Source organism: Serinus canaria, chromosome 10, assembly GCF_022539315.1.
Source record: "Serinus canaria isolate serCan28SL12 chromosome 10, serCan2020, whole genome shotgun sequence".
Lineage (NCBI taxonomy): Eukaryota > Metazoa > Chordata > Aves > Passeriformes > Fringillidae > Serinus > Serinus canaria.
In genome coordinates this window covers 18,248,489-18,269,852 of record NC_066324.1, presented here as the reverse complement: position 1 = coordinate 18,269,852, position 21,364 = coordinate 18,248,489, and the positions used below count along the sequence as shown (strand labels likewise).

Below are 21,364 nucleotides of genomic sequence, written 5' to 3'. Positions count from 1 at the left end.
ATTCCATCATTGTCTCTGTTAAGCTCCCAGCACTCGTTCCTGAGTTACCACAACAACAAGGATTACGTGACAAGCAAATGAAGAACCAGTCAGATAATGGAGTTTTTTAAATGGGGATTACTGGTGCTGAAGATGTAATGGCCTCTTTGATGCTGTTACTATCTATAGCACAAATCCTTCTCAGTCTTTGGACTATTGACCTGACACACTGAAAAGGCTCCTTTGCAGCCCCCATTGTCCGGAGAAAGGGAGAAGCTTTGAGCAGCGAAGCCTTCAAGGCACAGGAAAAACACAAGGCAGAGAGATAAGCTCGGTCATTTGAAAGCGTCTGATTTCTTTCAAGCACAATCCCAACATTTTAGCTGAAAGTGATATCCCGATCTTATCTGTGTTGCTTTTTCTCCAAGGTGTGCACTCAATACTTTGTAATTTCCAAAGATATTCCGAGCTGATCTTCCAGCAGCTTGCAAATGAGATCTGCTGGAAAGGACTGTCTAAGGAGATTCTGGGGAAAAAGTTGTCCCTGACCCTTGGGCTGTTGTTCCTTTGGGGTGTCTACAGGTTGGACAGCATGACTGGATATAGAACTTTACTACCTAAGAATAACTAGCTGGATTTGGGAATAACTGGGCTGATTGTTCTTGGTTTGGGAGGTATCAGTTAATGGCAGTGGGATAATTTGCAGGAAGGGGAGGTTTTTTACCCTTTGTCCATAACATAATGCTGATTGTCTGCAGAGCTGCTAATGTCCAGTGAACCTGGACAAGCCTCAGCCCTTTGCTCTTTCATCCAGAGAGTCCTGGGTTTTTTTGCAAATAGATTATTGAGTTCATAATATTGTGAGGAAGTCGGGGTTTGTAATGCCTCCTGTTTTACAGATACAAGGTGAAATTCTCTCCTGCATTATGGCAACATTGTGCTTTCTAGCAGAGTTATGAAGGCTGCCTGCAGGAACTGAACAGGTGTAGCTGGGCTTCACACACACACTCCCCTGCTTGGGTCTCTGATTAGTCCCTGGTTTTGTGAGAGCTCTGTGGGATACCAGGCAATTAGCAAGTGTTGGACCAGTTTCAGTTTGCTCTGAGACTGAAAATATGTGTGCAAAAGAAGACTGAGGGGTGAGGCTGAAAGCTGCACTTGTAGAGAAGTTGCCTCCCTCTATTTTGACTCTGCTCCTCAGCTGCATTCAGAGCCAGGCTCATTGAACTCAGCACAGTGGGACTCATTCAAGTGTCCTCTGAGGAGATCCTTGTCCTCAGTGTCCCCACGAGCTCTGCCCCCCAGGGCTGCTGTCCCTCCTTGTGTGCACAGGCCTCTGCTGATGCCAGCACCTCTGGTAGGTGACACTGCCCAGGTTCACAGGGGCTGCTGCCTCCTTTCCCTTGGTGCCTCTTCATAACTCAGGACTCAAAACATTTTTCCAGGAGCTTGACTTCTACACTGGCTTCAGAGCATTTTCCCTTCCAGTGCTCCAGTTCTGGATATCAGAGCTGTTTCAGCATTTGTGCTCAGCATTTTATTTCCACAAGCCTTGGACATGTCTCTCTGCTCAGTTGCATGGTCCATGGAGCATCAGTACATCACTGGCAGGAGACTCCTGGGCTTTAACCTTGCTGCCTTTACTCCCTTCTCTTTCCCTTCTCATGACAGCACTCTGTAACAAACTGGAGTGCCCCTCCTGTATTCAAACACTTCAGCTATTCAAACCACTTCAGGGTCGTTTTTAGGACCCCCATTGGTTCCTGAGCCAAGCTATACATATTTAATTGTGTTAATCATTCTTCACAAGTCAGTCTTTTCAGCTCCCTCATCACTTGTGTCATTTTTTCTCAACTGCAAACTCTTGTCAGTAAGGAGCCCTTGACAGAACACCATGTTATAGATGCAATTTCACCACAGTGGCAAAGAAGAAATTTTACTGTTTCCCTCTTCCTTAATGCAGTGCCACTGCAGATTCTCCCTCAGAATTCCTTTGCCTTCTCTTCCTTTTTGCTCATGTATTTTAGTGAATACTTACTGCCAGTTTCTCCTAAGGCCCCAGGTGTTGCCCAGGGTCACATATGGTACAAAGGATGTGGGGAAGCTATTGGCCTTAAATTGAGACCACTCAAGAAGGATGGTGGGCTTATTTGTCAGGAGGGAGAGAGGTGCTGGTAGGAGTTCCCTGGGGCACAGCAGTTTAAACAGAATTCAGGTAATGAGTCACAGCCAGAGCTGAGAACACAAGACAGGAGCTCTGGTTGCTATTTTCTGCACCAACCTTTGCCCTCACACCCCAGGCCCAGAGGCCTGGGGACCAGCCCCTGTCTCAAGTGCATGCTCTGATCTGCCCTGGCAACCTGAGCAGCAGCACTTCCACCCTGCTGTGTGTGCAGGCACACCCGAGCTGGCACAGCAGGGTTATTCTCAAATGCAGCCACACAGGGTCCAGGCTGCACTGGTGTGTGAGCAGACCTGGTCTGTTCACACTGGAGCTGTTTTAGGAGGGATCTCTTACAGGGGCAGTGACAGGGGAAGCTGTGGAAGCGGAACGTGAGTTGATGTCTCAGAGTGTCACAGCAGAGACTCAGCGTGGGTACACTGACCTGGCTTGGTGCTCAGGGCACCCTGTCCTACACCTGCCTCCAGCACTGACTGACTGTGTGAGCGTGACTGAAGCACCTTCCCACCCTTGGCCTCTCTTTGCTCCCTGACCCTTCATCTAGAACATCAACCCATTCAAACAGCAGCTTGGAGACTTTTTTAATGCAGTGCCTCAGCAGCCGGGGCTGGGTTTAGCTGGGTTTAGAATCTCTCAATCACTCTAATGAAGCCCATCACAACAGAGCAAACAAAAGCAGAGCAGAGTGGTAACCCCTCACTAAGTTATTAGAATTGCAGCAGGACTAAATCCCACTCAATCTGCTAAAGGCAAGGCTGGCAGCAGGGGAATTTCAGTAATGTAATACATGTATTTTTAAACAGGGAAATAAGGGGAGCTACACGCCAGGCAGTCTCACCTCAGGACCCAGCAAGATGGAGCAGATCTGCACTACAGCAGATGCAAAGTAAGGAGGTGATTGGTGACAGCCAGCATGGCTTCACTAGGGGCAAATCCTGCCTGACAAATGTGGTGATCTTCTGTGACAGGATTATGGTGTTGAGGGGTGAGGGAAGGACAACTGAATCATCTGGGCTTGTGCAAAGCATCAGACACTGTCCTGCATGATCCCAGTGGCTGAACTGGAGAGACATGGATTTCATGGGTCAGGAATTGTCTGGATGGTCACACCCAAGGAGCTGTGGTCAGTGGCTCAGTGTCCAAGGGACCAGTGTTGTCCTCAGGGGTTAGACTGGGACTGGTGTTGTTGAACATCTTTGTCAGTGACAGGGACAGTGGCATCCTGTGAAAACCCCCAGCAGGTTTGCCAAGACACTGAGCTTGTTGTGTGGGGTGTGGGGTGTGGTCAGTCTGGGGCCCTGGCACAGGGTGCCCAGAGCAGCTCTGGCTGCCCCTGGATTCCTGGAAGTGCTCAAGGCCAGGTTGGACAGGGCTTGGAGCACCCTGGGATAGTGGAAGGTCCCTGCCCATGACAGGAGGTGGCTTTAAGGTCCCTCTCAACCCAAACCATTCCATGGTTCTGTATGTGAGCTAACACACACTGGGACAGGAGTACATGGCCATGAGTGTGCACCACAAGTAAATTTAGGCTTACAAGTTGGAGAAGAACTTTCTAACCATCAAGCAAGGTGTGTTCTGGAAGAGTTTTCACCTGAGGAAGTTGGAGACAGATGACATAACCTTTTGTACTAACTGTGAACAGCCTTTAACTTTAAAACATGGGCAACTAATGAAGTTTAGAGACAGATTGCTACTCCACATCTCCCTTTCTCAAAGCCATGTCAAATCTTCATTTCCTTTGTTATTTTCTATCTTTAATTCCTACCAAGTATTTCCTTTAGTTAACCTGAAAAAGAATCTAAAACAAATTGGTAAACCAAGCTGAGGTCAGATCAGAGGGTTTTACCTGTCCATTCTAAACCTGAGAAACTGTGGCTGCTTAGTGCTTTTGTCTGAACCACATTACCATAATGGAGATGATTTGTTCCTTGATTGCAGCAGTCCACTTAAGGAAGTTTGCAGCTGAAGTGTGCAAGCAAGTGCACCTTCTTCCCCACCAGCAGGGAGGGAGGCTGTGCTCCCCTGCCTGCCACCTCGGCTTTCTGCAGCTCTGCAGGCTGAGCCTGTGTCTTAACTGGGTCAGGCAATATGGAAAGTGGAACCTTAGCTGGTTATCACCCTTGAGAAAAGTGCTGGCTTGGGTTTCAGCAGGAGATGCTGATCCAACCTGTGGGGAAAATGACTTCAGTGGAAAAAGCTACTTTTGTGGAGGAACAAAGCAGAAGGAAATTTGAATGGAACTTTAGAGAAGCTGAGAAACTCCCCTTGGTACTTGCCTGCCTTTGTCCCCCTGTCCTTCTTGTGCATGTGCCCTAAAATACAGAGCAGAACAAGCTCCTTGGAGTGTAAAATACCAGGAATTCTGCCTGAATGGATCAATGTCACTCCTGTTGTAGTGGCATGGCTTTGACAGGGCTTCTGGATGCAAACATCCAGTCATGACCTCGAGGCCCAGGCAACACTTTCTTGTAAGAGCCAGCCTGGCAGCCTCCCTTTCCAGGAGGATTTGCAGGACCACGTGACTGGCAGGCAGAAAGAGCTCCCACAGACCCTGAAGAGGATGTGGATTGGGAAATGAACTCTGCATTCATTTGGGATCTTCCTTCATTGTGTCTTCACTGCTTATCCTTTCTCCTCGATGAGATGAAGGCAGATGCTCCGTGCTTCTTTGCAGCAGTCACAGCTGAAACCAGAGCCCTGAGCCTCCTCTGAAGGCACCATCTGATAGTGCCCAGGCAGAGCCCAGGACACAGTGTTCTGCAGGGCTCCAATCCCTTCTTTCTCTAAACATCCCAACAGCTTTCCTGGCAAGGAGTCCCTTCCTGGCATCTCCACCTCACCTTGCTGTTCTGTGTGTCACAGTGAACCTGAGCCAGAGGTTACTGCTGCTCCAAGGGGGAGCTGCATTTCCCCAGCCACCTCCTACACTCTGCTGCTTTTACTGCCTCTGGCTCTCAGCAGGGCTTTAACAACTGAGGGAGTCTTCTAAGCTGTCAGGCAACTCAGGAAGCAAAACAAAAAACTCTTACATTTTCTAGATTAGGAAATAGAAATGTTTGAAAAAATTTCCTGAGTGCAAAGAAAAGGAAAGGGAGAGCAGAACTGAAGAGTGAAGACCACATTCAGCATCTGCCAGCTGGTAAAGTTTCAGCTGTAGTTTCACCTTGTATTTTCTAAAACATCGGGAAAAGCTGAAAACACAGAACCAGTTTTCATGGTTCAGAGAGATGTCTCTCCTAAGGCTGCAAAAGCACCTACAGGATGATTATCGAAGACCACAAGGCACATGAATGCAGTGTCCTTCATTCTAGGTACATTTTGGCAGAGTGCAGCCCCTAATGGTGAATATTCTGCTCCTTGGGTGGCCCTAGGCTAGAAAAAATAAAGAATTAGCTTGTCCCAGTGGAGCACAGGGTGGTGTACTGCTGTCAGAACCTCCACCTGTAACTCTGGATGCAGGCTGTTCTCTCATGCTCCATGTTCACCCTGGAGAACCTTCTCCTGCTCTCTAGTGGTGGAAGCACAAAAAGGCCAGAAATGTTCTGCTGCTTCCTGGCCAACTCTCACATTCACTCCTTGTTGCTGCTGCAGAGCCCCAGGAATGGTTCCCAGTTCCAAACTGGAATAATTCAGTGCAGTATATATATCTGTGTGTGCATAGTGCTTCTTAAGAGTGTCAGAGCAGTCCTCGTGCTGCACTCTTGAAATTTTTAAAGAAGAGTAAAGTCCTTGCTCAGCTCTGCCTTTAACCTCACTGCTCCATGCAGTAAAAGTGGCAATAGCAGAGAGGCTCCTTGGCTGCCTGGCAGCTGAGGACACAGTCCTGAAACTCACACCTGCAAACACACCTATAAATAGGGTTCAGTCCAAACTAAATGAGAGGTGGATCTGGATTTTAAACATGCAAACATTTCAGAACAGTGTCCTGGATTATAAACTAAACAAAAAATTGCCTTTAAGGCTTGCTTTAACACAGGCAACTCAGAACAGATGAGTCAGTGCTGGAAAATTGCAGATTATTCTCTCATTCATCCCATCCAGTGGAAAATAAGGGATATAAACTTTTTCCTAGTCATTTGCTGATGTGTGAGTAACGTGGTTTGATACCTGGACAGGCAATCCTCAGCTTAGCTGCCTCAGTCGCTGAAGTATCCATTTTAATCAGAAATGCACAGCACCCTCTTCTGCTGAGAGGAGCTGAGCCGTGGAACTCCCTGGGCTGGCTCTTTTCCTGTCTCTGATGGGCATTTATACACTGAAGAGCAAGGTAAGTATAAAAACTCAATTACAGCAACTAGGGCAGAATCAATAAAGGAATGAGAGGCTGGCAGCTGCATGGATGGGGCTTTATCTCTGCAGCAGAATCCTGACACACGACATTACAAGAACATGGAGTGCTTAGATGAGTTATGAAGATTGATATTTATGATTATGACTTGCAATTGTGCTATTTTAAAAACCCACCTATTTGGTAATGAAAACCTGCTGGCAAGATCTGCTCAAAGAGGTGAAATTGCAGGAAGAGTAAAATCAGATCAGTAAATCAAATGCTCTAAATCATCAGTGAGACACACTACAATTAGGGTTGGATTCAAGCAGGCAGACTTATTGAATTGCAAGCATAAATCCATGGCATGCATGTGCTGCCACTCCTTCTGGGAAGCACACTCTCACCTCCAGCATTTCCAGACTGACCTCTGCCAAGGGCAGGAGGATAAGGACTGTCTCCCAGCATAAGGATTCCCATGGACTGCAGTGAGGTTCTGTTCTCCAGAGGATCCCCATTTCCTTACCTCAGGCTCGTGGGGCACACGGGTGGATGGGGCACAGAGCTCTGCTGGTGGCTCAGAGCCCTTGGCTGACTCTGCCTGGTCTGAAATGCAGAACAACCTTGGAACAGCAGGGCCTTCTCCTTTTCTGACTACAAACCTTGTCTCTCTCTTTTTTTTAATCCCTCTTGCTCTGTTTGCCTTAAGAAGACTCCCAGTTCCTGATGACCTGCTGGCCAGTGCATGGCATGGGCAGCACAGGAGTGGAAGTGCAGGAGCTCCTCTGAATAACACAGTGCCAGCTCTGGTGTGCTGCACTGTTCTCCCTTTCCTTACCCACCCCAGAAAAACCTGAGGCTGTCAGGTGATGAAACTGCAGCCTGGGCTTTCCCTGCTGCCCAGGGACACCTCCTCAGGACATGGCTGTCAGCTGGGGATTGAAGTGACTCTTCCAGTGGCAGCTGGCTCATCAGGTTTAGTGCAAACAAACCTGCCTTGGAATGCATTTAGGGAAATGCTTCACAAAAGCTGCTTTCAGCTCAGTGGCAACAGCTGGATTCTGGTTTTAAGAGGCAGCATTGAACAAGCACAAGTGGAGAGGAATGGCTTGTTCCAGTGGGCTGATTATGGCACAAGGAATTAGGAAATCCTGCATTTTATTTCCTACCACTGCTTTGCTAAGAGGCCTTGGTGAAATCTTCTGGATTCTCTCTAGTGAGCATCTTCCTTATTTCACCTCCTGTAGCAATAAAACTTGCTTCAGTGAACAGTCACAAAGGCTGGCAGCTTGACACACTACAAATGAGCCTTGCTCAGAAAATTTAAGCAGGGCATATGGTTTCCCTGGTTTAATTTTTAGTAGAGAGGAAAATTGTCCCAGGAGTACACATGGGAGTGATAATATCTGAGAATTTCCTGTTCTCACTGGAGGAAAACATAGATCTAAGAGCATTTCTGTCTGTTTTCTCCTATTTCAGATCCTCTCTCCTTGGTCCCTTTATAAAGAGGAATTAGAATAAAAGAGTGGATTTATGAGAAAAGCACCCCTCCAATTAATTGAGATTTTTCCTATAGAATGCTGAGGAATGATTTGAAAGTGACAGCAAGACTGTTGCAGGTTTTTAATCCTGAGTCCAGCATTGATTTCATTGTGGTAATCTGGCCAAGGCAACCATTCTGCCTCATTTTCCCTCCACAGAAACCTCCCAAGGTGCTGAAGTGAATTTGTGCACCCACTCTAAGCAGCACCTGTGGTGCAGAGTAGTTATTTCCGTGGCTCCTTGATGTTCTTTGTGTGTATCCTGCAAAACTGCTGGAGGGAGCTCAGTAAATGAATGGTTACTTGTCATCCAGCCTTGGGAATGGCTCCATCAGTTCTCCAAAGTGCCAGTTTATTACTCATTTTACTGAGCTACGAGGCATTAATAAAACATGAAGGCTGAAGCTGACTTCACTGCACTTGGAAATTCATGCAATATAATTACCCAGGCTGGGAAATCTCATTATTTTGCTTTCAATTTCTCCAGGAAAACAAACATTTTGCACCAACAGAATTTACTATTTGTGGGTTTCAGTTTGAATTCACCATCCCATCACACTGCCACACTCCCATCAAGATTCTTGCAAAAAAGCAAAGACACAATCCCCAAGAATTCATTAGGAGTCTTCCTTTGAAGCAGACTCAAAGAATGGTCAAAGAGATCACTGCACCCAAACCCAGAATCCTGAATTTTGAGCACACAAACCTCTACAGGACAGGAGCTTGGATAAAAAGGACCTGCTTGGTTCCACTTGGGAAGGGTCAAAAGGAGTCCTGAGAATTTGCAAACCTCTTGGACATGTTTGAAGAGTCATCAATAAATGGAATAGCAAGATCTGATTTATAGTATCTGTTGGAAGTTTCAAAAGGCTTTGGCAAATCCATTTGTTGAGGAAACTGAGCAGCCAGAGAAGGCAAGGAAAGGTCCTTACATGGGGAGACAAAGAAAGGGATGGAGCCCCACAGTAGTGCCAGAGGAACTCCTTAGGGATTTGTGCTGGATGGAAGCAGTGGAGCATATTCACAAGTGACTCAGAAGAGGGTGTGAGCATTCTAGTCACTATTCCTGTTCATTTGCCTTTCTGTTTTCCAGGATTTAATATAGAAAAGAACATTATTAACATTTACTCTGGCTTCCTTTGCAGCATGAGCTGGGACGAACCCAAATTGATTGCAGATTCAAATCTAGCATCTGGGATTGAGCTAAGGCAGACCTTTTATGAAAAAAAAAATCTAATCTTCTGCTTAAAATTTCCTGTGACAGAGAATCTAGGAGAACTTCATCGTGTCAATCTAGAGGTTAGTTGCCCTCAACATGAAAAATTATTAACTGATTCTGGCCTGGAGGCGTGGAGCTCGCAGGCAGCATCTCTTTTGCAACTCCATCTGCTGGTGTGAGGAGTCCTCCGTGTTCAGGTCTCCACCTCTCCATGTGGGTACTTACAGATGATTATCAAATAATTACTTACACTTCCTTTTGCTTAACCAGAAAAGATTACACTGTCAGGATCTTTTCTATTAAAGTCTGTCTTGCACTTCTTTTCCGCTGAACAGGATCTTCAGCTTGAATTTGGTGCTAGCACCTGCTCCCACAAATCCTGGGTGGAGTTTAATCACCTTTGTGAGGGTCTTCTGCACCTGGAAACCCTTCCAGCCAAGGGGAGGGGCAGGATCTTTCTCTGCCCATCCCACTCCAGTCCTTTCCCTGTCAGGAAAAGTTAAGCATTCCCGTGTACTGAAAGGGCAAGCACCTGCTCTGAACCCTTTCCCCTCCTGAGAAGTCTGAATTTATACAAGCAGCAACACAACTGTGAGCTTCCCCCCCCTTACTCATGAAGGAGGTGTTTCCATCACCACACATATCCAAATAAATCCTGTCACCTAATCCTGTTAAGTGAAGCCTGCAAATCCAAGGAAGTGGAAGTTTTGTTGCTTCACTGAAATGAGGATTTGTGAAAGGTTTTGCAGAAAGGTGAAAAACAAAGAATTAACAAGCCCAGAAGTGGCTAATAAGACACACAATTATTCCTGGAACAGACTTTGATCACAGCTTGTCAAGTGTCTGCTGTGACATGAAGTTTCTCTGAAGGGGGACAGCAGTGGCTTTGTTATTGTTTAACCTGAAGTGCTTCCTCTGGGCTGGAGTGTGCCCTGGGATGTCCCCACTCCACAGTGCTCTTCAGCCTGACCTCTCTCTGTGGGAGCAGGAGGAGATGGTAGCAGTGTCTGGGTGGGCTTTACTCAGCTGCTTTCTGGATCTCTGGATGTGACCAGAGCCAGCAGAAATCAATGTTTTGTGCCAGACACTGTGGGAGCACAGATAACCTGGGAAACTGTGGGCATATGGGCTGTGCCACCTTGGGCAAGGTTTTACCCAGCCCCAGAGAAGGGTGGAAGTGCAGTGTGTGGGTCCTGGGGGCAGCCAGAGTGGGACACTGGATCTCTCTGTGCACTGCTGGCTCTCTGGGGACCATGCCAGCCTGTGTGCCAAGCAGGGAGCAGCTGAGCCATGAGGGAAGTGCTGCCAAAATCAGGTAATCACAAATTGCTGCTCCCCATGGTCCCACCTCAGATCAGCCACGTGTGGGGCTGCACGTGCTGTCACATCATCCAGAACTCTGCCAGAAAGATTCAAGCTTTTTTACTAAAGCACCCCAAAACCAGAAGCATTTTCATTCTGAATTGCAGCTAGTGAAGCAAATGCCCCTTCCCTGTTTGCCTGGTGTCCCACAGGAAGCATCTTGGTGAAGCTGCTCCATTGAACAGAAGATTTAAGACACCATCAGGCAGTAGGGAGAGCACAGGAGGGAATTTGATTCTGTCAGCTAATGGTTTGGGGGGAAATCAGGAAGGCCTGGCTTCTGTCCTGCTCCAGGAATGTCTCTGCAATTCACATGGGACACAGCCTTGTCTGAAGCCAGCCCAGGAAGGAGCATCTAGAGCTGCTGGGTGTTGTCCTGCCCTTTCCTCAGCAGCACGAGCAGTAACAGCTGCAGTTTCTCATTGATTCCACCAAAAAAAGCTTCAGTATCCACAGAGGAGCCAGGTGAGGTATCCCTCCCCTGCACAAAGACACACACAAGGCTGCCATCCACCCAGCAAATTTATTGCAATGATGAACTGATACTATCAAGGCAGCAGCCTCAAGGGTCTGCAGAGCTTTGTTTAAACCCTCACACAAAGGTCAGCAGAGTGTTGAAAACAAATGAAAGCACAGGCTGTGAAAATCAATCCGTGGGGAGTCCCTGGATGGGCTCTGGGAGCAGCAGGGGGGCAGGGCTGGGCACTCTGCTCAGCTCCAGGAGCATCCCAGAATTTGGCACTGTTTAAGCAGGATGGCACTGGAGGAGCAAATCTTAGTTTGTCCTTGGCCTGAGAACCAGGGAGATGGCTAGAAGATTAATTAGCACAAGGTGAGGGGCAGCCAGGAAGGGCAGGCACAGGTAAGGAAACAGGGAATGAACCTTCTGCCTCCCCCCTCCTGGCTCTGCTGGGTATTTCACCTCTGTCAAGTGAACAGCAGCAGCACTTTCCTTTATTAAGGAGTCCTAATCTAATTTTATTATTAACCACTTGAGTAATCCATTGCCTCCCCAACTAACAGATAAAAAAGAGGGAAAAAGATATTTTCTCTTTTTTTTTTCCCTTCACATACAACCTTCTTGTTGACAAAGCCAGCAGGTTTTGCTTTATCTTTCAAAAGAAGGAAATTCCCTTTTTGGTAAAGATAAGGTGTTCAGAATGTCAACTTAGATAGCTGAGATGAAGAATGACCACAAAGCAGCTTCTAATGGAAGTTCAGCTTGTCCTTTATGGTGGCATTGCAGCACAACTTCATCATGCAGTGCTTCATCAGACAATTCTCCCCCTGCCTTCTTCCCATGTTCTCATGGAGTTCTGCCCTCCTCTTCTGCTTTGGATCCCCCTTCTGTGTCTTTTCCCTGCCCAACTCCTCTCACCAAAGCTTTCTCTGTATTTAAACAAGCAAAAATGAAGCAGCTCAGCTGACATTTGGAGCCCCTGAGCTTGTTTCCTCTGCTGCCATATTCTGTTCTCTGCTGGCTTTTGACATCAGCAGGATTTTCTGTAACACCTCAAATTAAACAACAGCAGCAAATGACACACAGATGGGAGATTTTTGATCCAGAATTGAAGGCAATGCTTGAGCAGCACAAGCACAAATGTGCATGTGAAGACACAGGCAGGAGCAAACTGCAGGGAGTAACCTTGGATTTAGGATAACCATGAGACCTTTCTGGTGCTGAGTGGGCTACAGGCAGTGCCAAGGGTGGGTTCTACAGCAAAGCCCAGACAGAGCTTTATTTTAATCTCAGTATTATTTGCAGCCTTATCAAGTGAAGTCTTTTGCCTTTCCTGTCCTTATCTCCTGGCTCCTGAGGCACTGGGCACTGCTGACACTGCTGCTGAGCCACACACACGGTGGTGGCACAAATCCTCCTTTCCCTGCAGGAGCATGGGGAGGGCTGGAGGACTCAGGCAGCCCTAACCTGTTTGCTTTTTTGTAGAGGATGTGCTTGTGCCAGTGAGAACAAAATGCAGGCAGAAAAAAATACTCTGTGTCCCTTGGCTGTGTTTTCATGGCAGTGAAGCTCTACTCCACTGAAGTTACAGAGTGGGAAGGATAATTCCTGAAAATCCCTCTGTGGCACCAGGGCAGGGACATGTGTGAAGGATAGCTCATGCAAATCCCTCTGTGGCATCATGGCAAGGACATGTGTGAGGGATAACTCCTGAAAATCCCTCTATGGCATCAGGCAGGGGTACCTGGGAGGGATAACTCCTGAAAATCCCTCAGTGGGCACCAGGGCAGGGGTACCTGGGAGGGATAACTCCTGAAAATCCCTCTGTGGCATCGGGCAGAGGTACCTGGGAGGGATAACTCCTGAAAATCCCTCTGTGGGCACCAGGGCAGGGGTACCTAGGAGGGATAACTCCTGAAAATCCCTCTGTGGGCACCAGGGCAGGGGTACCTGGGAGGGATAACTCCTGAAAATCCCTCTGTGGCACCAGGGCAGGGGTACCTGGGAGGGATAACTCCTGAAAATCCCTCTGTGGCACCAGGGCAGGGGTACCTGGGAGGGATAACTCCTGAAAATCCCTCTGTGAGCACCAGGGCAGGGGTACCTGGGAGGGATAACTCCTGAAAATCCCTCTGTGGGCACCAGGGCAGGGGTACCTGGGAGGGATAACTCCTGAAAATCCCTCTGTGGCACCAGGGCAGGGGTGTGTGGGAGGGGCAAAGATCAACAGGCATCTGCCTGAAGCTCTTCTTGTTCAGATGTGCTGACCAAGCTTGGCTTTGCAGTTTGGTTGTTTTCACAAGTGCAGGGATATTGAGTCAGAATGGAAATACCTTGAGGTTGGTCTCCCAAATGCTGACTTCTTGCTGCCTGCCTGAAGAAGTGAACCTTGCAGAGTCATGCCCTGTATCCATCATTGTGTCAGTTCCCTCCTACTAATATTTCAACCTGTTTGATCATTTAAAACAAATTTGACAGAAGGATTTTATTTCAAAGTGAGTATCTTCCTACATAGTCCTGGAAGTAGGTGGCTGGAGTAAAGAGAGAATTCCTCCTGAGTCACAGCATAATAGAATTAGAGGGTAATTTAAGTTGGAAGGGATCTCTTGGAGCATCTTCTGGTCCAAGCTGCTGCTCATGGCACCAGCATCAATAACTGAGCAGACACTGGGGGATCCATGTGCTGTGAATTATGGAGAGAATCCTGCACATTGGGCATGGGAGACTCCACGCACAAAGAATTTCTTTTATGGCCATTATATTTCCAGAGCAACTTATTTCAAATTTTTCAGTCTTCTGCCTGTTTTCAGCCAATGGAGGGAGGGAAGCAATGCTAAGGTTCATCCCTGAGGATTATGAGTTCCTAAAGCACAGCTGTACAAATGCCTGACAGCCTATAAAACTTTGGGTTGGAAATGTGCTGTTGAGTTTGATTTACCTCTTCTGAGAAAAAGAGAGGTTTAAAGTGAGCCCAGACCAAATGCAGCTCACCAAAGCTGCAGCTGCCATGACTATGTGGGAGCAGTGGCACATTTACCATCCAATCCAGCACTGCCTGCCCATCCAGAATATCACAGTGCCTGTAACAGGAGATCCATCAGCAGGACAGGCTCCAGAGGGGGACCCAGTTCTTGTCTGGGAGGCTGCAGCTCATTCAACACTGCTGAAAGGCACTATTTTGAGAAAGACTGATAAGCACTGAGCTGATCCAGTTGGAGCAAATCTCTCCTGAATAACTCCAGATCAGGGGAGAAAAACAAGCTAGTGCTTGGTTTTAAAATGGAAATTTGATGGAATATATATCTGGAAGGCAAATTTTGTTGAAGTCCAAGATATGTGCTCAATAAAAGCACTCTGAATATTGGAGAATTCATTGGTGAAGTTTAGACAGGAACTTTGTAAGCTAATTGTGACTAAATCATGCAGCTGCTCTCATCTCAGCAGCTCCTCTGAGCTCTGTCATTTCTCTTCCTTGCAGCACCATCCATGGTTACCTGTCTCTGTTTTCCTATTTTTTCCTATTTTGGAAGGTTCCTATTCTCCAAGGGAAGTATGAAAGGTCAGGTGGCAAGATGCTGATGCTAATCACTCTATTCCTAGCTGGGATTTTCAGCTGCTTGCTCCAGTGAGGATTACCATCTTCTGCAGAAAATCCTGCAAATTTCAGGGGGTTATTTGCTGCAGAGTCTGGGAATTCTTTCCATAGCCACCAACATGGCTGAATTTTTGGATAATGTCCTTTTTGCAGTTGAGTTGCAAAGCTGTTTGCTGGTTGTCAGCACATTCCCAGCAACCCCCTCACACCTGTGACAAGTACTCACAGTTTGATCTTGGTTACAAGGGTGAAGAGAGCAGGCTGCTGTGGATTTATTTCCCCCTGGGAGCTGGAGTTAATATTGCTTTCCAAGCACTTCCTGGGAGCAGCTTTTCCATCCTGCTGTGTATCAGCTCCACTGTCTGCCATCGCTGGGGATCTGCTCAGTGTCTCTGTGCTCCCACTGATGGACTTGGAACAGTTCTGCCTCAAAACCCACTGCAACCCTTCCTTCCATCTGACAGCAGCTCTGGGGCTCTCCCTGTCTGTCCCCCTGCCCAGGTCCCAGCATCCAGGCATGGATCTGCCTTCCCATTGCTCCTTGACAGTGCTGCCTTTATCCAGGCTACCCTTAAGGATATCCAAAGGATATCTAACCCCATCTAAAGGATATCCAGCTATCCTTTATCCTTAACCAAAGGACATGGTTCCTTTATCCAGCCTCGTGCCCTCTGGGCCTTCAATTAGCCTGGGCTGTGTGTTGCAGTCCCCACTCTGAAGCTCCTCTAAGGAACACAGAGCAGGAGCAAAGCCCAGGCTGAATTTCAATGAGTGCAGTGTGACAGCACACCTGGGTAATGAATAGTGCCAAGGGTGAGCCAGGATTTGTGTATTTATCACGATTATTTCTTCATTAGCTCTGAGCTATGAGGGAGCTGCAGAGCAGCGAGTGCAGCCTCTCCCACCAAAACTCCAAGGCAGAATTTCCCTGCTTTATAGTGTTGAATATTTCATGAGTTTCAAATGCCAATTATGAGTTACCTGCCGCCTGCTAGGAACAATAGGTAGCTCTGAAAGGACTTGCTCCCATTCTTCCAAGCCCTGCCACATGTTTAGTGACTCCTTTTTTACCTGAGAATCCAGAGGCTCAAGGGTGATGATGGGAACTCTCACCCAAGCCAAGGTGGGCCTAAAAGACCAGCTTGCAGTGCTGTTTCTGTACCCTGAGCCACAGGGTATCAGTTCTTATAGCGCTCAGTCTATTCCTCTGTAGTCCTGAGCTCATATGGAAAGGGGTTTTTCACATTTGCACTGTAGCACTGGATTTTTATTAAAATACCGTATATATGTAAATATATATATAAATATATAAAATATATATAAATATGAGCTGGCAAAATTCCTTAAATAAACGAATCATTGGCTGCTTCACCTGCATTCTCCCCACTAAATCCGTTCCCTTTGTTCCTATGCCAAGTCCCCTGGAACAATATTGACAAATATTGTTAAAAAGGAGATAATTTCCCTCAAAACCAGCTCTGCCTTTTCCTGACAGGTGACTTCTCCATTCCTGCTTTGAATGTACTGTGCAGCCAGTGATACTCAAGACAGTGAAATATTTTAAAAATCTGCTTCTAAAGGTGCATTTCCTGCCCTGGAAAGCACTGTCACAATGCTGGCAATAAATTCCATCTCTGATAGTGGTTTCATACCATTAGACAAGTATAATTCCCTTCCTCTACACTTAGTTCTTGGAAGGCTCTCAAGTAAAATACCATTACTTTGAAGTTCTCTCAACACAAAATTGTCACTACATTTTAAAGAGTTGAGAAATTTCTCTGAGTTTGGTTACCTGCCACTGCTGGAGCCAAGTTTTTAGAAGTGTTCAGTGAACCCACACTTGAAGAGAGGTTCACAAGGAGGCACCTTCTGGATTTAGCACTTTGGATGGTTCCACGAGCCCACAGAGCTTCCTTAGATTTGTCTTTATAACAGAGAGATGTAAAGGTAGCTGTGGTCTGCAGGTGAGGAATTCCAGCTGTGATGTCCAGACTGGCCAGTGGGGGCTGGGCACAGGAATGTCTCCATCCCTCTGGAATGGTCAGTGTGTGCCCACAGCCTGGCTCAGCCTCTGCTCCCCCTCATTTCTGTCCTGCACAAGAGATGGAGCAGAGTTCTGCTGCTGGCTGCTCTGTGGTGTTCTCCCTCTGCCTAAGGGCTGGGAGAGAACCTGATCCCATCCCCAAATCAGGCACAGCCTGGTCCCCCATCACCAAATCAGGCACGGCCTGATCCCCCATCCCCAAATCAGGCACGGCCTGATCCCATCCCCAAATCAGGCACAGCCTGGTCCCCCATCCCCAAATCAGGCACGGCCTGATCCCCCATCCCCAAATCAGGCACGGCCTGATCCCCATCCCCAAATCAGGCACAACAATGCCAGCCAAGCCAGGGGACAGTGGCATTTTCAAGTGCCAGGCAGAGCACCTCTAGCTGAGAGAGGAGAAGCAGCTTGGTTCCTTGGGCACGTCCTTTCCTGCTCTGTCATTCCCTGGGAACACGAGGGACTACGCTGAAGAAGCTGCATCAGTTTCAGATGTTGGTGCACCTCATTAATCAAAACACATCCTTTTGGAAGGCAGTTGATTGCAGCTGAGGCACAGAAGTGCTTACACCTCAGCATCCCTAGTGCCTGCAGGAGGGAAGAAAAACAGGGAAAAGACCTTTAATGCTCTCCCTGGCTTAGTTCACATTATCTAATCTACAGGAGCATTGGAAAAATAAAATTTATTTCCCCATAAAAGCTCCTTCTATTAGAAATTATGATGAAAATAATAATATTAAATTATATTTGCACTGTGGAGTGTTTGGAATGAGTCACAGGCAGTCTGGCTGTGCCAGGAGGTGGGAGTAGAAGAGGAGCAGGTAGAACACACGGGAGAGAGGATTCGGGAGAGGCAAACAAAGATGAGGAAGCATGTGCTGTGTGTGTGCTTGCTGGAGTCACTGCTGAGCAGCATTTCCTTGCTGTGGAGCTGCGGGCACATCCTGCTGGTCTGCATGGCACAGTCACCTCTGGCCAGTTGCTCCTGCAAGGGAAAAGGGGAATGTTTGCTCCCAAAGCAGAAACACAGAGGTGAGGTGGGGATTTCCTCCCTGCCTGCCGTGGGCATTCCTTGCTGTGCTCAGCCTCCCTGCCTGCGCAGTTCACGTGGTTTCCTTCTCCTAGCAGGTAGGATTTGCAATGTCTGAAACAACAAACATTCTAGAAAGCCTCAGATGCTGAATTTCTGCAAAAATATACACCAAAATCTCTCCTATGGCCAAACAGATTGTTAATTTTACTCCAGTGGTTTCACAGGCTCAGCACTAGGAACTATTTGAACCACTTTATCAATCTAGGAGCTTTTAAAACAGAATAATAATCAGCCATTCCCAAAGAAGCACAGGCAGGGCTGATTGCCACCTGTCTCCCTTTTTTTCTCCCGAAAAAATCCTCTCCAATATCAAAAGGTAGGGAAATGCCTAATTGTAGCCGTTTTCCCCCGCTGCTTTTGCCTCAGTTACAGGGGGTACCCTGTGGGCAGCAGTGAGGGGGAGCCGCGTTCGCAGCCGGAGCTGTGTCCCCGAGCAGCCTCGGCGGGCGGTGCTGACTCAGGAACCCCCTGGGAAGTGGGGTTCCCCCGCCGCGGGAGAGCCCACGCAGCCAGTGCAGCCTCCCGCAGGCCAGCGGCGGAGCTCGCCCAGCTGCAGCTGCTTTTTATTGATTCGGGTTTGGATGACTTCTCCACATCCAACCCCGCAGGAGAGCGATAGTACCGACAGCCAGGGAAAAAGGGCCCTTCCAAACCTCCGGGATGCTGCGGGAGGGAGCAAAGGCAGCGTGTTACCGGGAGGTGAACTTCTGCTAGGGAACACAGGCACTCCCGAGCCCCTGCTTTGCATGCAAGTGAGATTTTCAAGGTGAACCGCTGGTTTTCCTTTAGATTTGGGTTCGCCCCTTCCCACAAAAACCCCCGTTCCTTGACAAGCAAACCTGCCCCCCAGCAGCCACACCTCCGGGCGGAGCAGGGAGCGCCCGCATCCGAGAGAAAAAGGAATATTCTCGCTCCTATTTATTTACTTTGTTATGTTTACGATGTTGCTGTTGATAAGCTGGCGGCAGCCCCGCGGCCGTGGCCGCTAAGGCGGGGCGGGCCCGGGGCCCAGCGCTGCCCGGTGCCCGCAGCGCCCGGGGCGCGGTGCCCGCGGCGGCGGCGGCGGAGCCCCGCGGTTGCCGGGCGTTGCCCCTTTAAGAAGCCCGGGTGCTGTCTCAGGTAGGCAGAGCCTGTGCGCTGTAGTCGCTCCTATGGCAACCCAATAGAATGGGATCGCTTCATGAATATTCCCAGGAGCAGGGGCTGCATGAGGAATAAGTGATGACAGTGATGTAAGCAAGCGGTGGCCGCTGCAGGTTGCAGTTCATTGTGTTATTGGCCGGCAGGTTGAGGAGTTTGAGGCTTGAGCTTCGCTTTCCGGATGATGTCTGCCCGCCGGGAGCCACGGCACATTTGCATCTCGAAGCCAACATGGCAAGGCGGCTGCTGCCGCCGCTGCCGCCCTCCCTCGCCTTCCAGCCAGAAGTGTGTGGCTCTCCTCTAGACTACTTGCCCAGTGCTCAGCATCTGAGCAGACAGGGATTGCAGTAACACTCACCAAGGGGAGGCAAGCAGCAAGTAGCCAAATCGGGACAACGGCGAAAGGGAAGCTTTTTGCCTTCCCTCTTTTCTTTCTTTTTTTTCTTTTTTTTTTTTTTTTTTTTTGGTTTTTTTTTTTTGTTTTCTTATTCCCTTCCCTTCTGGATGCAGAGCCTGTGTTTTGATGCAGAGCCTGTGGATGCCACAGCCTGGTAAGGAGATGACACGCCAGTCCCTGGTCCCCCGTGCCCCGTGAGCCGGGGGCTGGGGCCTGGGGGCAGTGCCGGTTCCCCTCGCTGGGCAGAGCGGGGGGGGTCTCTCCCTGTCCCCGAGCAGCAGCAGCAGCAGCAGCAGCGGCCATGGACAAGCTGCCCCCCTCCATGCGCAAGAGGCTCTACAGCCTGCCCCAGCAGATCGGACCCAAGGCGTCGATCATGGACGAGGAGGATGACAGCGACAAGGACACCCGCAGGAAAAGCATCAGGCTCAAGCCACTGCCTTCGCCCTCTGCTGGGAGCACCCGAGCCCTCGGGGGGGACCCCGGCCGAGGGGGAGACCCCGGCCTGCTGGAGACGGAGGCCGGCGGCAAGGGCGCCAAGACCAGCACCAACGGGGACTGCCGCCGCTTCAAAGGGAGCCTGTCCTCGCTCACCAGCAGGCACCTCCACGACGCGGCCGAGGAGAAGAGGCTCATCGGCGGCGAGGGGGAGCCGGCCTCTCCCGGGGAGGACAAGAGCCCCCCCGGCAGCGGGGAGCTGGAGCAGGGGCTGCCTGGGCCCCCACCGCCCGCCTCCCCCCCGGAGCCCCAGCAGCCGCCTCCCCGGGCCTGCTCCTCGACCTCCATCAAAGTGGAGGGAGGTGGAGGGTGCGACCAGATCACCCCAGATGAGGAGCAGAGGCTCGGACAGGCCGGTTTCATGCAGAGGCAGTTCGGGGCCATGCTCCAGCCGGGGGTCAACAAATTCTCCTTGAGGATGTTTGGCAGCCAGAAGGCCGTGGAGAGAGAGCAGGAAAGAGTTAAGTCTGCCGGGTTCTGGATCATCCATCCCTACAGCGACTTCAGGTACACCCCCCCCTTTCCAACTGCCCCCCTTTTCCCTGCCCACTCCAAAACAGCTGGCCAGCCCTTTCCCATGGCACCTCCTGCACAGGGCACCCACCCCAACAGAACTTTCCTGGGTCATTTCCTAGCCAGAGGAGCTGTAGGACACCGCCAAAATCTGCTCCATTCAAACAAGCTGTAGGCTTCCTTTACATTTCACATTAATTTTAGTGTCCAATTGTTTTAAAACCAATTGTCTTTAGCTTTTTATAATGGAAAGGCTCTCTTTAAGTTCATTGTAAATGGGAAAAACTGTTCCCACCTGATGCACAACTTTAGATTTCTAATCTTAACTAGTCCTGCATCTCCATGGATGCTCTGCCTGATTGATGCTTCCTATTTTCACACCTCCAAGTCCTCTCCCTGCTCCTTCCCAAGAGTTAGGCAGGGATTTTGCTACTGTTGCTGCTGTGTAGGTGTCTTACTGCAGCGTGGCTTTTCAGGATTTGGGATGTGCAGGGGATGGCAGGTTCCTTAACAAGGTTCTTAATAGATAAAGAGCCTCTCCTGCATCTGTGCATCCTCATTTGCAAAATTAGTTTAGATTGGGAGTAGTTAACACTGACTTGGCCAAAGTAATGCCTGCTCTCACTCCACACCAACATTGCCGTGGAGGTTAATAAGGAAATAAACTTGGAAACCCTAGAGCCAGTTCTGGTAAAGTCCTGTATAGTCCTGCATAGAGGGGCTGTGTTTGGGTATTTCTGAGCAAAGTGCTGTCTGCTGCACAGGTGAACTGTCCTCTGCAATATGTATGTAAAGCACTGCAATCAATAATTAATTACTGAGTGCAATCAATGGCTAGGGTTTATTGCTTCAACTTTAATTACAACGGGCTTACATCTCACATTTAAAAGCACACAGGTGAAGAATTTTATTCAGACATACCTTTGTCACAGTATGTGATTTTATTGAATGTGTGCACTCTGCAAGGAACCAGGCATGATTCCCACAAATACACCTAGTGAGATAATTGCAGGAAGGAGTTTCAGGGTGGATTTGGCCTCCCTAAGGCAGGAATGACAGAAACCTCTTGACACC

General features: G+C 48.8%; 1 protein-coding gene across 1 annotated transcript in view; it reads left to right on the top strand.

The window, feature by feature from the left end:
• The first annotated feature begins 19,580 nt into the window (after positions 1 to 19,580).
• Positions 19,581 to 21,364, top strand: part of HCN4 (hyperpolarization activated cyclic nucleotide gated potassium channel 4) — a 100,665-nt gene continuing 98,881 nt past the window's right edge. The window contains exon 1 of the mRNA XM_050978428.1: positions 19,581 to 20,284. Coding sequence (XP_050834385.1) covers positions 19,581 to 20,284 — 704 coding nt within the window. The remainder of the gene's footprint in view (positions 20,285 to 21,364) is intronic.